Genomic DNA, 13,205 nt, shown 5'->3' on the forward strand with positions numbered 1-13,205 from the left:
TTAATTGAATGCACTACAAAGACAAGATATTTATTGTTCAAACTGATAAACTTTGTTTTTAGCAAATAATCATTAACTTAGAATTTTATGACTGCAACACGTTCCAAAAAAGCTGGGACAGGTGGCAATAAAGACTGAGAAAGTTGAGGAATGCTCATCAAACACCTGTTTGGAACATCTCACAGGTGAACAGGCTAATTGGGAACAGGTGGGTGCCATGATTGGGTGTAAAAGGCGCTTACTTGAATTGCTCAGTCATTCACAAGCAAAGATGGGGCGAAGTTCACCTCTTTGTGAACAAGTGCCTGGGAAAAAAGTCGGAACAGTTTAAGAACAATGTTCCTCAATGTACAATTGCAAGAAACATATGCTGCCATCCAAGCAACATCTTTTTCATGGACGCCGCTGCTTATTTCAGCAAGACAATGCCAAACCACATTCTGCACGTGTTACAACAGCGTGGCTTCGTAGTAAAAGAGTGCGGGTACTAGACTGGCCTGCCTGCAGTCCAGACCTGTCTCCCATTGAAAATGTGTGGCGCATTATGAAGCGTAAAATACGACAACGGAGACCCTGGACTGTTGAACAGCTGAAGCTGTACATCAAGCAAGAATGGGAAAGAATTCCACCGACAAAGCTTCAACAATTAGTGTCCTCAGTTCCCAAACGTTTATTGAATGTTGTTAAAAAAAAAAAAAGGTGATGTAATCCAGTGGTAAACATGACCCTGTCCCAGCTTTTTGGAAACCTTCTAAGTAATGATTATTTGCTAAAAACAATCAAGTTTATCAGTTTGAACATTAAATATCTTGTCTTTGTAGTGTATTCAATTAAATATAGGTTGAACGTGATTTGCAAATCATTGTATTCTGTTTTTATTTATGTTTAACACAACGTCCCAACTTAATTGGAATTGGGGTTGAACAATCAATTCGTAGTTCATTCCCATAATTCCAATTAAAAGTTATCAATTTGGAATACAGTATATCAAAAATACCCCATGCATGGGCATTTACTGGAAGCAATACAGAAATTGACTGGAAATTTTCCACCCCTGTTCAATCCCAGTCTTGATGAAATACTTGTTACACTTGTGCTTGAATATGATTGCTTTCAATGAACTCCCCCTCAATTCCCAGTTTTTCCCCATGGGATGTTTCCAATTTGGAACAGCTCTAGAATTTACTTTCACATGGGGCGGCACGGTGGGCAACTGGTTAGCACATCTGCCTCAAAGTTCTGAGGACCGGGATTCAAATCCCGGTCCCGCCTGTGTGGAGTTTGCATGTTCTCCCCGTGCCTGCGTGGGTTTTCTCCGGGCACTCCGGTTTCCACCCTCATCCCAAAAACATGCATGGTAGGTTTAATGAAGATTCTAAATTGCCCGTAGGTGTGAATGGGTGTTTGTTTCCATGTGCCCTGCGATTGGCTGGCGTCCAGTTCAGGGTGTGCGCCGCCTCTCGCCCGAAGATTGCTGGGATAGCCTCCAGCGCGCCCGCGACCCTAGTGAGGATAAGCGGGATAGAAAGTGGATGGATGGACTTTCACATGGAAATTTCCCCGGGAACTTTCTGCAAATCTCCCACCCGTTTGCAGCCTAAATCAGACCACCAAAGACCATCTTGGAGCCAAAGTCTGGTATTCTGCTCCTTGTGTGTTTGTGCGCTATCAAAAATAGTGTCAACTAAATTTGCCTCGTGGGACCATTTACTGTATGTTTAATAGAATTATTAATATCAATTAGAATTTAAATGTTTTGCATTTAAACGGAACAAAAACCAAACGTGTTTGTCATGTTTTCTTCAAGTTCACGTGGTTTACTTTTGAAATTGGTTCATTTTCACAAATGGTTCAAGTGTGGTCCACGTTCCCGTATTGTCCTAGTTCAGATGTACTTTGGTTTCAGAATAGGTTCAAGTTCAGATGTTGTCCACGCAGTTGACATTCACATGCAGTTTAAATTCATTCGTAGCTGTAGTTTAGATGTGGTTTCGATTTTTTGTTTGAGAGCTGCAACTGATTTGATTTTCTTTCACAAACTCGTTGAACTTCATGAGCGTTCCCCATAATCGCGTTTGGTTTCTATGTGAGCAGACCATGGGTTGAATCCTACTTCCTGTTTCCTGTTTCCTGTGTATGGCGTGCAAGCGTCAACATTTCTTCTTGCTTGTTGTCCGGCACTGTTCAGGATTCATCTTCATCACAGGTTTCCTCTGCAGATGTTTCCTTTCTTCTTTTCATTCACCAGCTCACTGTGGTTAGAGATTTTTTCCCCCTTTTTACATTCAATAGCCTTCACCATCTTATGTCCATCTTTAGTTTGTACAATATACTATTCATCATCCTCTTCTTTTTTTATTTTTTTATTTATTTTTTTACTCGTCTGAGTTTCAGGTCTCTTTTCACTTACTGCATATGTAAAATAATTTATTTTTCTAATATTTTTTATTTGCAGTAAAGAAATTGTATTTACCATATTTAAATATTTCATTCTCATTTGTAATAGTATTGTTCATGTTATCATTATTTAAATAATTTTATAAAATAAATAGAACGTGTATGTGTAGTATTTACGATAACTCAATGAACCAACTATACACATATGTATACAATTTTTATCAATAATTAAGATAGATCCATTGTCCATTTTACAAATAATTTTAATAAATTACCACAATTTATATGCATCTATTATTGTTGTCAATCACTTTTGTATTTGTTTCTTAGTTTATTTTGATGATAACATTCATTATTCATAATAATGAAACATTTAATAAAATAAATGTTAAAATATAAAATAGTTACTGCTAAAATAATCAGTTCAATTATTTGAGATAAATTAGTTTAAAAACAGTAATAAATTCATAAAAAAGGGGAGCACGGTTAGCACATCTGCCTCCCAGCTCCCAAATCAAGGGTCCAAATCTCCGATCTGGCCTTCCTGTGTGAAGTTTGCATGTTTGCCGGAGTACCCGGACAAAACCCATGGAAGCACGGGCCCCCGTGCTTCCGTGTACTTTCCTCAGGTACTCCAGCATCCTGCTACAAACTACATTCGGTTCCAATCATTTTAGTAAAAAAATAAATGGCTAAATAAATGCAACAAATATGACAGGACTATGCCCCTGTTCTAGAATATTATTTTAGACTCAACCTACAAGCTTCGCTACAAATAAATCTTAAAATTGAAACACGTTTTGTCTTTTAGTGGTCCTTCAAAGTTGTGAGAAGAAACGACAAACGTTGAAATGAAATGTAAAAAAAAAAAAAAAAAAAAAAAAAGACATCAAGTCTTATGAATTTTTTTTTTTTTAATGAACACGTCCTTGGACCCAAATGTCATTATTATATTAATAAATAAGGCCCTATTTGTGTGCGTGTGTGTAAGCCCTGCTCACAAGCTACAAACTCCAACAAGTATCACAAAAGAATCTAAGTGTTCAAGTAATTGTTGTTTTCTTAAGGTAGATTAACTTTTCTGACACCAGTGTTCATTTGCAGACCAAAAGTGTTACTGTTAGCATGAGCACGGGACCCTCAAACTGCAGCTTGAAGGCCTTCAAGTTGAGCTGTGGGTCCAAGATTTGCATGGAGATGGCCTTCAAGGCACGAGAGGGCGCCACAGGGCTAAAGTGAGCAGCAGTGTCATGCTTGAACGCAGGGTCCCAAGTTTCCCTGTGTTTTGGGGGGGCTGTATCCTTGGCGGTGAGCTTTGGGGAGTCTTGGGACCTGTCGTCGGACCATCCCACCATGGCGTAGTCCAGAGTCCTCTGTCGAAGTTGTCTATTCATTTTGTCCCGATAGTCCAGTCCATGTGACGAGGCATTGGGGGAGGCGGTCACAGGGGGGTCTCTCTCTTGTAAAAAAAAGTGCTGGTGGGACCCTCAAACTGCAGCTTGATGGCCTGTTTCAGGTTGAGCTGGGGGTCTGAGGTTTTCATGGAGACTTCCAAGGCACCCGAGGGCGGTCCAGCATTGTGCTTGGGTGGAGGGTCCCAAGCTTCTCTGTAGTGGGGGCCCTGTATACTAGACGTGGGGCCTTGGGCGGTTTTAGTAGTCCTGAGTTCCACGTCTACTCTCTCCAAGTTCTTCAGGTTCATTTTGTCCTGATAGTCCATTCCACGAGACAAGGTTTTTGGAGGCAACTCACAGTTGTGGACAACAGCGGTGACAGTGCAAAGGGTCGGTGAGGGGCTGCCTTTTGGGGGATGGTGACAGTTGCTTCCCAATCCCCCGGGTGGTGGGGGCAGGGTTGAAGGGCGGCTCCGGCTTCGGGGTAACGAGTGCTGCTGGATCTGCTGGATGAAGCTGAGGTTGTCCGCCGGGACAGTCTGCAGGGTGGCCAGGGAGTGCCCGGTGGATGACGTCTGGGAGCTGTTGGTGGAGTGAAAAGGCTCCGAGGTGGATCCTGCAGAAGACGGTGAGGATGAGGAGATCACAGTTTCAGCTCCGTAAATATTCAAGGACATCTTGTTGGTGGGAGAAACCGTGCTCCCTCTGGGCACCAGACCCTGGTACGACTTGGCCCCATAGCTCTCCAGGAGCTGGACCACCCTGGCATGCCCGTGCCTCCCCGCCACTTTCATGGGATTCCGGCCATATTTGTCCACATGGTCAGGGTTGGCGCCAGCCTCCAGGAGCATGGAGACCACGTCAGCATGTCCCTGCTGGGAGGCAATGCTCAGAGCCGTCGCCCCCTGGTGGCAAGTGAGGTCTATATTGACGGCGCTCACTGACAGGAGACGGCGCCCCACAGTGCCGTTCCCCGTCCAGGCCACAGAATGCAAGGGCGGTCTTCCTTCTGTGTCCTTAGCATTGGGGTTGGCCCCGTGCTTCAAGAGCAAGTCCACCACGTCCACATCTCCCTGCCAGGAGGCCACATGCAAGGCAGTCCGGCCCTCGGAATCTTGCGATTCAAGAGGCGCCCCCCCTTTCTCTATGAGGAGCTTCGCCATGTGGATCCGCCCCTCCAACACCAGGAGATAGAGTAACGGTCGCCCCTCTGCATCATGGACGTCTGTGTCGGCCCCTCGTCGCATCAGGAGCTCAGCCAGCTCGCCGTGCCCTTCCAGAAGGGCAGCGCTCAAGGCCGAGTGTCCGTCATAGGCCCTGTGGTCAATGGGTGAGCGGCGGTCCAGCAATAATCGGGCGGCGCCAACGTGTCCTTCCTGGGCTGCCAGAATCAGTGCCGTACGACCTTCAACATCCATCTCGCCGACCCGCGCTGTACTACCTCTCTCTGTTAACGCAGCGCAGACCGCCCGGTGGCCTTCGCAGGCCGCGGCATGCAAAGGGGTCCAGCCCAGGTCATCCTTGTGGTTCTCATCCAGACCCCGTTCTAGGAGTGCGCGTACCACCTCGGCGCTCCCCCGCGCAGCTGCCAGGGTGAGCGCCGTCCTGCCTTCGTCGTCGATGGCGTCCACGGCAGCCCCCCAGAAGAGAAGCCGCGACACGGCCTTCATATGGCCCATGGCGGCGGCGGCCAGAAGGGGGGTCACCGCTGCCGCAGCGGGCTCGTCCCACACAGGGCCTGCAGTCTCGTCTACATCGGCGCCAGCATCCAGCAGAAGCTCAACCATGTCGTCATGGCCCTCATAGGCCGCAAGGAGCAGCGGGGTCATTCCGTCATGGTCTCTATGTCTTGGATCAGCACCTCGGTCTAGTAAAAGACAGACGACCTCGCCATAACCTTGCTGTCCAGCTGCTGTGGGGACACAGAGGGCCGCGACCGACAGAGCCGTGCGCCCATCCCCATCAGCCAAGTCCACTTGGGCCATGTGGTCCAGCAGCACTTCTACCACCTCGTGGTGTCCCATGTAGGCGGCAGCAATCAGGGGAGTGCGGCCTTTGCAGTCAGCCTTGTCCACTTGAGCCCTGTAGTCCAGCAGAATGAGGACCGTCTCCTCGTGACCCCCCCAGGCCGCGGCCCTGAGGGCAGTGCGGCCCTCCGCATCACACCCGTCCACGTTTGCCCCCGCGTCCAGCAGGAGCCTAACTGCCTCGCTGCGCCCCCCCCAGGCCGCAGACCGTAGCGCAGTCCATCCATCGTTGTCGACATGCTCCAGCATCCTGGCGGCAGTCCGCATGTCCTGGGTCCGTACCCAGTCCAGCAGAACCTTCAGCACATCTAAGTGACCCTGTCTGCAGGCTAAAGTGAGCGGGGTTTGACCCTGGTGGTCACTGAGGAGCGGCTCAGATCCACGAGTCAGGAGCAGCCGGACCAGGTTTACGGACCCCTCAAGGGCTGCGCTGACAAGCAAGGTCGGCGCGTCTGTGGAACTCAACCGGTTCACAGATGCACAGACTTTAAAGAGTTCATTGTTCGCCACTCCACCTGTACACTGCACTCCAAGACTTGGGTCAACAGAAACAAGTCCGCTCATCTTGAAGAGCTCAAATACTTTCTGGTGGGTCGAGACAGGCGCGTGGGTTACCATTGTGGCCAGGGAGCTGCTGCCGGTCCATGTCCCGGCGGGTACGTCAGCCCAGATCATCCACAGGGCCAGAATCCAAGGCTGGTCCTGATGGTGATCGGAGCAGACTAAATGCGTCCCCAGCTGGACGACCTCCTCCGAGTTCAGCAAGGGCCCCCTTAATGTCAGAGCCATGGCCAGCATGCTGTGCCCCTCCGCCTGGCTGCACAAGTACTTCTGAGTACAGTACTTCACGTCTGTTAGCCACTCGGCAAAGCTGCCGTGGAAAAGCTGTTTGCTACCCCCGGGACCGTCCACCAGGAGGGGCGCCAGGGTCCGCAGCTTGTTCTGGAACTCCTGGATGCTGAGTAGTTTGTCGTGGGTCCAGAGTGCCGTGAACAGATCCTGAGGCGTGAGGGGGGCCGGGGCCACCAAGATGACGTTAAGGAGAGGCTTGACGTAGCTGAAGAGTCTCCGAGGGAAGAGTCTTTGGCACAACCATAGGTAGAGACCGTTCAGGGTCCCCGGAATGTCCCGGATCTCGCGGAGACCCACGAGGGAGGTGGCCACGCCGTCCAGGACTCGCTCCAAGAACAGGAAGCAGCCACCGCTCTTGATGTGGAGCAGATTCAACATGTCTGCCGTGTCCGGGGTGATCTGACGCCGAAGCGCCACATCCCGGTCCAAACGCTTCAGGATGTACTGCTGCACGTCGTGGACCGGGTCCGGCCGACGCAGGTCGTCCAGGCAGAGTTTACGAAAACCTGACACACGAAAAATAAAGTGTAAGGGAACATCCTTTTCACTGTCGAGAGCAGGCGGTGGACAAAGTATGCCCTGGGGGCTACATACGGGGACGTGCTCTTGAGAACAACAGCAAAACTACCTGAGAACATCTTGGTCACGCTCTTGTTGTGGCGCCGGACCGAGCAGACTAGGAGGATCCAGGTGGGCAGCAGATTCTGGTGGGCCGCCAGTAGCTCTGCAATGGACTGGCTCTTTCTGGTAGCCCCTGGGGTCCCCTGGTAGCCCACATCTAGAGAGTCCACCAGCAATATCATGGTCTGAGGGGGTGCGGGCAGGTCCAGCAGGGGCTCCAGGACAAATCTGTCAGCACAACACCACGCCAAGTAGGTAAGCAAAAAAGTACACAAGAAATTTTTGGGGGTCGGTGAAAAGCACACCACAGATGCGTATTGGGATAAATTATTCATCTTATTCAGATAACATGACAATGCTTTTTCCCTTATTCATGATTTCGCATCGAGTAGTGGGACAGGTCTTCTTGATACTTTTATTCAATTGTCCCAATACTTTTGTCCATATTTATTTATTTCAAAGTGTGGCTGCACAAAGCATGCTAAGTACGCTAGGCTAAAGTTCCTTTGAAAGTGCACAATCAGCACACACACACACACACACACATATCGTTTCTGGTGGTGACTCAACCTGTTGGAACTTCTGTAATATCTTGCTTCGCCCACACACGCACACACCTTACGCGTGTCTTTAAGGTGTCCTTTTTTTTTTTTTTTTTTTTTTTTTTTTTTGCTCATATTAAAAGTGATTATGGACAAAGGGGACGTGTCCTCTTGATATGGTGATGAATTTATCCTAATACGTTTGTCCACATATCAAAGTGATGAGTTGAAGGTTCTGGGACCTTCCAAAAGTAAAACCCCCACAGAAGGGTCTTCATTTCACCCCAGAACTAAAATTAGACTATAGTTCCTCCAAAAGTTCCTAGTAGTCCCAGTTCCAAAAGTTGAGAACATAATTGACCTCCAGAACCTAAATGCTATTGACCACAGTTATAACATGAGAATGCATACAAACCTCTGAAAGGCGAGGTGCGGGTCTGTCTGGCAGCAGATCAGATCCGGGGGCGGGCGGCGGCATAGGTTGGTGGCGTACTCGGGAGGCAGCAGCGACGACGCCCTCAGCTGCTCTGCCAGGGCCAGGACGAAGCGCCATGCCAGGCCGCTAGCAGGCTCCTCCTGCCGGCAGAAGTGCCAGGCCAGGCACCGTAACGCCAACCCGCACGCCTGCCCGGCCTCGGAGTCGGGCCACACTACCTCGGTGCACAGGGCCGTCTTACCGGCGCCCGCGCCACCCGTCACCAGGACCCCTGCGGGATGCCCCGCCGTGCGGCGGGCATCCAGGCAGCGCCGGAGTTTGTCCAGCGCCCATTCCCGGCAGAAGAAGCGCCGACCGCGCAGAAGACTGGGGCTGCTCATAACGCCATCACACCTCTGAACACTTCCTGTTGGCTTCCTGCTCTCTTCCTGTCAGCTGATCCACAACCTGAGAGAGAGAGAGAGAGGGAGTAAAGTCATGACAGGAAGTGGCTACAGCTGTGTGACTCAGCGTCGAGCTGCACCTTTAAATGACACATACACAAACACAAACACACACCTCCCCGCACTGGTTTTTCAAGTTTCCTTTCGGCCGCCGGTTCCGCCTTCAACACGTGTCGCCGCATGTTTGAGTGCTGAACAAAGCAGAGACACACATGCCAAATACTGAGACAGGTGTGCCAAACGGTGAGATAGCTGGTGCCATGTCGTGAATCAGGTGTGTCGAAATATGATGAGTCCAACAAGGAAACGGCTCGTTCCAAATAGTGTGAAAGGCGGCGCCAAACAGTGAGACAGACTTGTCCAACACTGAAGCGGTCTGTGTTAACTCGTGAAGGTTATGTGTTAAATAATGACAGGCGCTGCCAAATTGTGAGACAGGTGTGTCCAATAGTGAGAAGGCTGGTGCCAAATAATGAGACAGTCCAAATAGTGTTATATTATTTATTGGCTAAAGTTTAAGTGGCGTACCCAAAACACAGAGTTGACATCCTAACGTTTGCATCTTATGTATGATTGAGTAACATGGAAACCGATTGGTTACAAGTGTCACGTGACGTCTCCTGAGTCATTCAGGTGTGCGTCCGTCCCAGCGGAGATGTGGCACCTCCTCACGGAAGGTCAGATGGCTCGGCCACTCGCGTGCTAGCATTCTAATGAAGACAAACACACGACAGACTTGTTGACATTCTGGTAATTTCTCATGTTGGCGACGACTCAAAGACATTCGCCACTTCCTGTTGGATCGTGTGCAATGCCAGCAAAACATTAAAGACAATATAGCTCACTATCTATTCGACATTGCCTTATCTCACTTTAGGGTGCTACAGTTGACGTTGACTGTCTCACCATTTGGTACCGCCGAGTTCACTATTGGACACACTTGTCTCACTATTTGGCACAACTATCACTGTCGAACATCACCTAGCAGACTACTGGACACACCCGTCTCACTTATTCGGCATGTTACTATTGGGCACCATTGATTTAACATTGCATGTCTCACTATTTGGCACTGCTGGACACACGTCTCACTATTTGGCACTGATAAAGTTTTCAACAACAATATAGGTCTGTTGTTATGGTTACACTCTGGGTGTAATTTATGCAACACAACATTTTTAGACAGATTTAATTGGGAGCTGACATCATATCGTATGATTCATACTGTATGTATCACGCTAGACTGTGAGGGCTTATACAAAAATATATGTTGATTTGACAAAGATTGTGTTTAATTTGGTGAGTTACAGCAATGGTGTCGGTCTCACTATCTGGCAGCAGCACTCTCACAATGTGCCAGCGTCAGTCTCACAATTTGGCACACGCGACACGGTTGCACAAAAGTCTCACGCTGTGGCAGCAGCTTTTCCAAAAAGTGTCACCGCCCGCCTGCCTTGTCTGTCTCACATTTGGCAAGCTCGACAGCGATCAATGAACGAACATACGCGCCTCACACCGCGCACGCGTGAAACGTCAAGGACATGAAAGACGACAAGAAGACCAAAACAAAACCAACAAACAAAAGTAGTTAGAAATGTCAACGTGGGTCTTAAGTTGTCTTACCTGGGAGAACCTTCTCTTCATCACTGCAGCGACAAAAGCTCACTGGACTGCTGTTCACACACACACACACACACACAGACACACACACACACACGCGCCTCCTCAAACAACAAGCACAAGTGTGGTCACGTGTCTGGGTCCACATAAATTACTAACACTATAAGGTCATTTCCGAGCACATGCTGTATTATAATGCATGCGTTCACAAACTTCACATATGCATACGAACGGCATATAAGAACATGTGGTAGCCATGTTATTTTTGTACTATTGTTGTTTAAAATTGCATTTTCATAAAAACGGATATGTATGTATATTCAGTATAATTCATTATTTTCAAAGAAATGTGTGGTATAGTTTTATATTTTGTCCTGTTGTATTTCCTTTTCAAATAATTGTAAGATGTTTTTTTTATTCATTTACTATTTGATTGAGTTTTATTTTTGTAAAAAGTGTATGATATTGTTTTGGGGAAATTATTTTTTACAAAAATCTACAAAATACTGTTTATTTACAGTATATTTTTTATTTGTACTATTTTTTTATTTTTTGATAATATATATTGTGTACCTTTTTATTTATTTGTTTGCTATTCTGCTATTCTATTTATTTATTTTTTACTATTGCTAATTCCTCATTTGAACAGATCATGCCATGCAGCAATTCCGCCCCTGCAATGAAATAATAATCGTAATATATTCAGTATTGAGTTATTTTTTTATGTTTTTGTGTTCTGAAGAAAATTAAAAGAAAAAAAAAACACTTCAGCCATCATCATCAATGTCATAATGTAATTGTTCTTTTCCCCCCATTTGTTAGCATAAAGCTAAAACCAGAATAAGAATAATCTTTGAAATGCTTAAATGTTACATTTAAATTCATAAATGTATTTATTTTTATAAAATTAAATATGCATATTGTTAATTAAAATTGTATCAAGTTGATTAAAAGTCAGCTTTAACAGAAATTTTATTGATCATGTTTTAATGTTTTATTTCCATAAATTGAATGGATAGAAATGAGACCAAAACTGTGAAAATATATTACCATTGGTGATTGTATTCAAATTTTAAAATAGGAAAATAATGCAAGTCTGGTGGATAAAGTAAACAAAAGTTTACTTTCACTTTTTAAAGTTTCGTTCACTTTCCCTCTCTCACACACACCACTGACACTGATGTGACAAATGACCTTTACCCTCGCTCACATTCTGACATCACACAGCTACAAATACCAAACTACAAGAATGTCTTGTTTTTACTTTGTTAGAAGTCTACTTCAGTGTTTGTTACCAAAGAACACACTGACATGGTTTAAAAGTATACTTGGTGTTTGCTGATGTCAGAAAAAAAATATATATAGATAGATAGATAGATGGGTAGGTGGGTAGATAGATAGGTGGGTAGTTAGGTGGGTAGGCGGGCGGATGGAAGGATTGATTGATTGATACGTACATTGACCATAACGATTTATTAACAATACTAATCCTATGTATACATGGTGACGAACTAATGAGGAAACGACAAGAAGCGGGATAAACAAAATATATTTTTTAAAGTTTGTATTTGGGTTTGCAAATGACGGAAACGAACACTAACCCGGAAGCAAATCTGATCCGGAAGCCACTAATGCGATTGTTGAAGAATGTCGTCTTTATTTATTTATACTAACGATTCTATATGGAAGCAACGACTCTTAAAATGAACCAAAAACACACAAAAAAAACCTAACTTTTTTTTCATTTGGACCTCTGACCTCGAATTTATTTGAGCGATTGTTGAAAATATTCCGATTAATTTATTATGAATACTGACTGTACTAAATGTAAACAGCGACTATTCAAATGAACAACAAAAAAACGAAAAATAGGTTTTTCGTTTTTATTCATAATTTTGTTTTTACCTGTTATCATGAATTTAGACAGCCAACTCTGACCCGGTAGTTAATCAAGCGATTGGCGATTATTATCCGCCATAAGTGTGTTTTCTCTGTAATTTAGCGGCGAAATAAAGGACAAACTGACTGTTTTGATGCGCGATTAAACATACAAAAGTCGAAGAAGGGGAAAGAAGACTAGGGAGTTTGTGCCTAAAGAGGACTGAAAAGGTAAGTCCCTACGAGACAGATTTGGCGGAGCTAGCATTAGCACGAGCGAACACAGCCTGAAAACGCAAAAAAAAAAAAAAAAGTGTCTTAAATGTAGATTAAATCACGACCATCTCTGACGTGGCTTGGAATTTACATGTTTTATATATATAAAACTACCCAATAATATCAAAAGAATTAATTAAATATGGGTTCGTTTTTATGCATTGATTAATGTCTGTGTGTTTCAGATATGGACTCACCAAGCACAAGTTCTGCTCAAAATCGACACAATGGTGAGTTAGAAGTAAATGTTAGATAATATACTGCAAGCGTGTCAAACCTATTTTAATTGCGGGCTACATCGTAGTTATGGTTATCCTCAGGAGGCCAGTTTTGTAACGTTGTGTTTTGTTACAGTATATAATTTTTATTATTTTTTTGATTGACAAAATATATATTTTTTTAGATCGGACAATGCATTTTTGTGCGCACGTATATGGACTTTTGGGCCAAATACTAAAGTGTGTTTTTTATTGGTGTGTCCTCAGGAGAGTCCAACGAGGACCCTGCGCCCCAGCAGGATTCCTCTGTTCCCAAGAGTCCAAACAAAGAAGAAGAAGAAGAAAGACGAGGAGGCGAACATGATGACGTTGGCGGCAGTCCGGCAGGAAGTGTCAGCTCCGACAGTGACAGCAGCAGCAGCGAGGACGAACACCGTGTGGCCATGAGGAAGATCAGGAGCAGTGTGGCTCAGATCACAGTAAGAACAGGCTAACCCTACC

General features: G+C 45.7%; 2 protein-coding genes across 5 annotated transcripts in view; one reads left to right on the forward strand and one right to left on the reverse strand.

Annotated features, from left to right (window-relative positions):
* Nucleotides 1–3,314: 3,314 nt before the first annotated feature.
* ankrd50l (ankyrin repeat domain 50-like) lies at nucleotides 3,315–10,440 on the reverse strand. Of its 4 annotated transcripts, none has more exons than XM_061692457.1 (6): nucleotides 10,336–10,440; nucleotides 9,314–9,422; nucleotides 8,828–8,903; nucleotides 8,249–8,716; nucleotides 7,299–7,519; nucleotides 3,315–7,176 (listed from the first exon to the last, which is right to left on the reverse strand). In XM_061692457.1, exons 4-6 carry the CDS (start codon nucleotides 8,647–8,649, stop codon nucleotides 3,839–3,841), a joined length of 3,960 nt encoding a protein of 1,319 aa, XP_061548441.1. In that variant the 5' UTR covers nucleotides 8,650–8,716; nucleotides 8,828–8,903; nucleotides 9,314–9,422; nucleotides 10,336–10,440; the 3' UTR covers nucleotides 3,315–3,838. The 4 variants fall into 4 exon arrangements, with proteins under 4 accessions (XP_061548441.1, XP_061548443.1, XP_061548444.1 ...); XM_061692459.1 differs by having other exon boundaries at nucleotides 9,241–9,422; XM_061692460.1 differs by lacking the exon at nucleotides 9,314–9,422.
* A 1,581-nt stretch (nucleotides 10,441–12,021) lies between these two features.
* cwc22 (CWC22 spliceosome associated protein homolog) overlaps nucleotides 12,022–13,205 on the forward strand; it is a 28,708-nt gene continuing 27,524 nt past the window's right edge. Inside the window, exons 1-3 of the mRNA XM_061692277.1 lie at nucleotides 12,022–12,441; nucleotides 12,672–12,716; nucleotides 12,972–13,183. Coding sequence (XP_061548261.1) covers nucleotides 12,674–12,716; nucleotides 12,972–13,183 — 255 coding nt within the window. The 5' untranslated portion in view covers nucleotides 12,022–12,441; nucleotides 12,672–12,673. The remainder of the gene's footprint in view (nucleotides 12,442–12,671; nucleotides 12,717–12,971; nucleotides 13,184–13,205) is intronic.

The sequence above is a fragment of the Phycodurus eques genome, chromosome 12, assembly GCF_024500275.1.
Source record: "Phycodurus eques isolate BA_2022a chromosome 12, UOR_Pequ_1.1, whole genome shotgun sequence".
Classification (NCBI taxonomy): domain Eukaryota; kingdom Metazoa; phylum Chordata; class Actinopteri; order Syngnathiformes; family Syngnathidae; genus Phycodurus; species Phycodurus eques.

What these genes read in the sequence shown, in the direction of transcription:
- ankrd50l (XM_061692461.1), bottom strand. Translation starts at nt 8,649, where the DNA reads ATGAGCAGCCCCAGTCTTCTGCGCGGTCGGCGCTTCTTCTGCCGGGAA. An exon ending in CCGCACCTCGCCTTTCAGAG is followed by an intron (nt 7,520 to 8,248) that starts GTTTGTATGCAT and finishes TTGTGCTGACAG; the next exon opens with ATTTGTCCTGGAGCCCCTGC. An exon ending in CGTGACCAAGATGTTCTCAG is followed by an intron (nt 7,177 to 7,298) that starts GTAGTTTTGCTG and finishes TTCGTGTGTCAG; the next exon opens with GTTTTCGTAAACTCTGCCTG.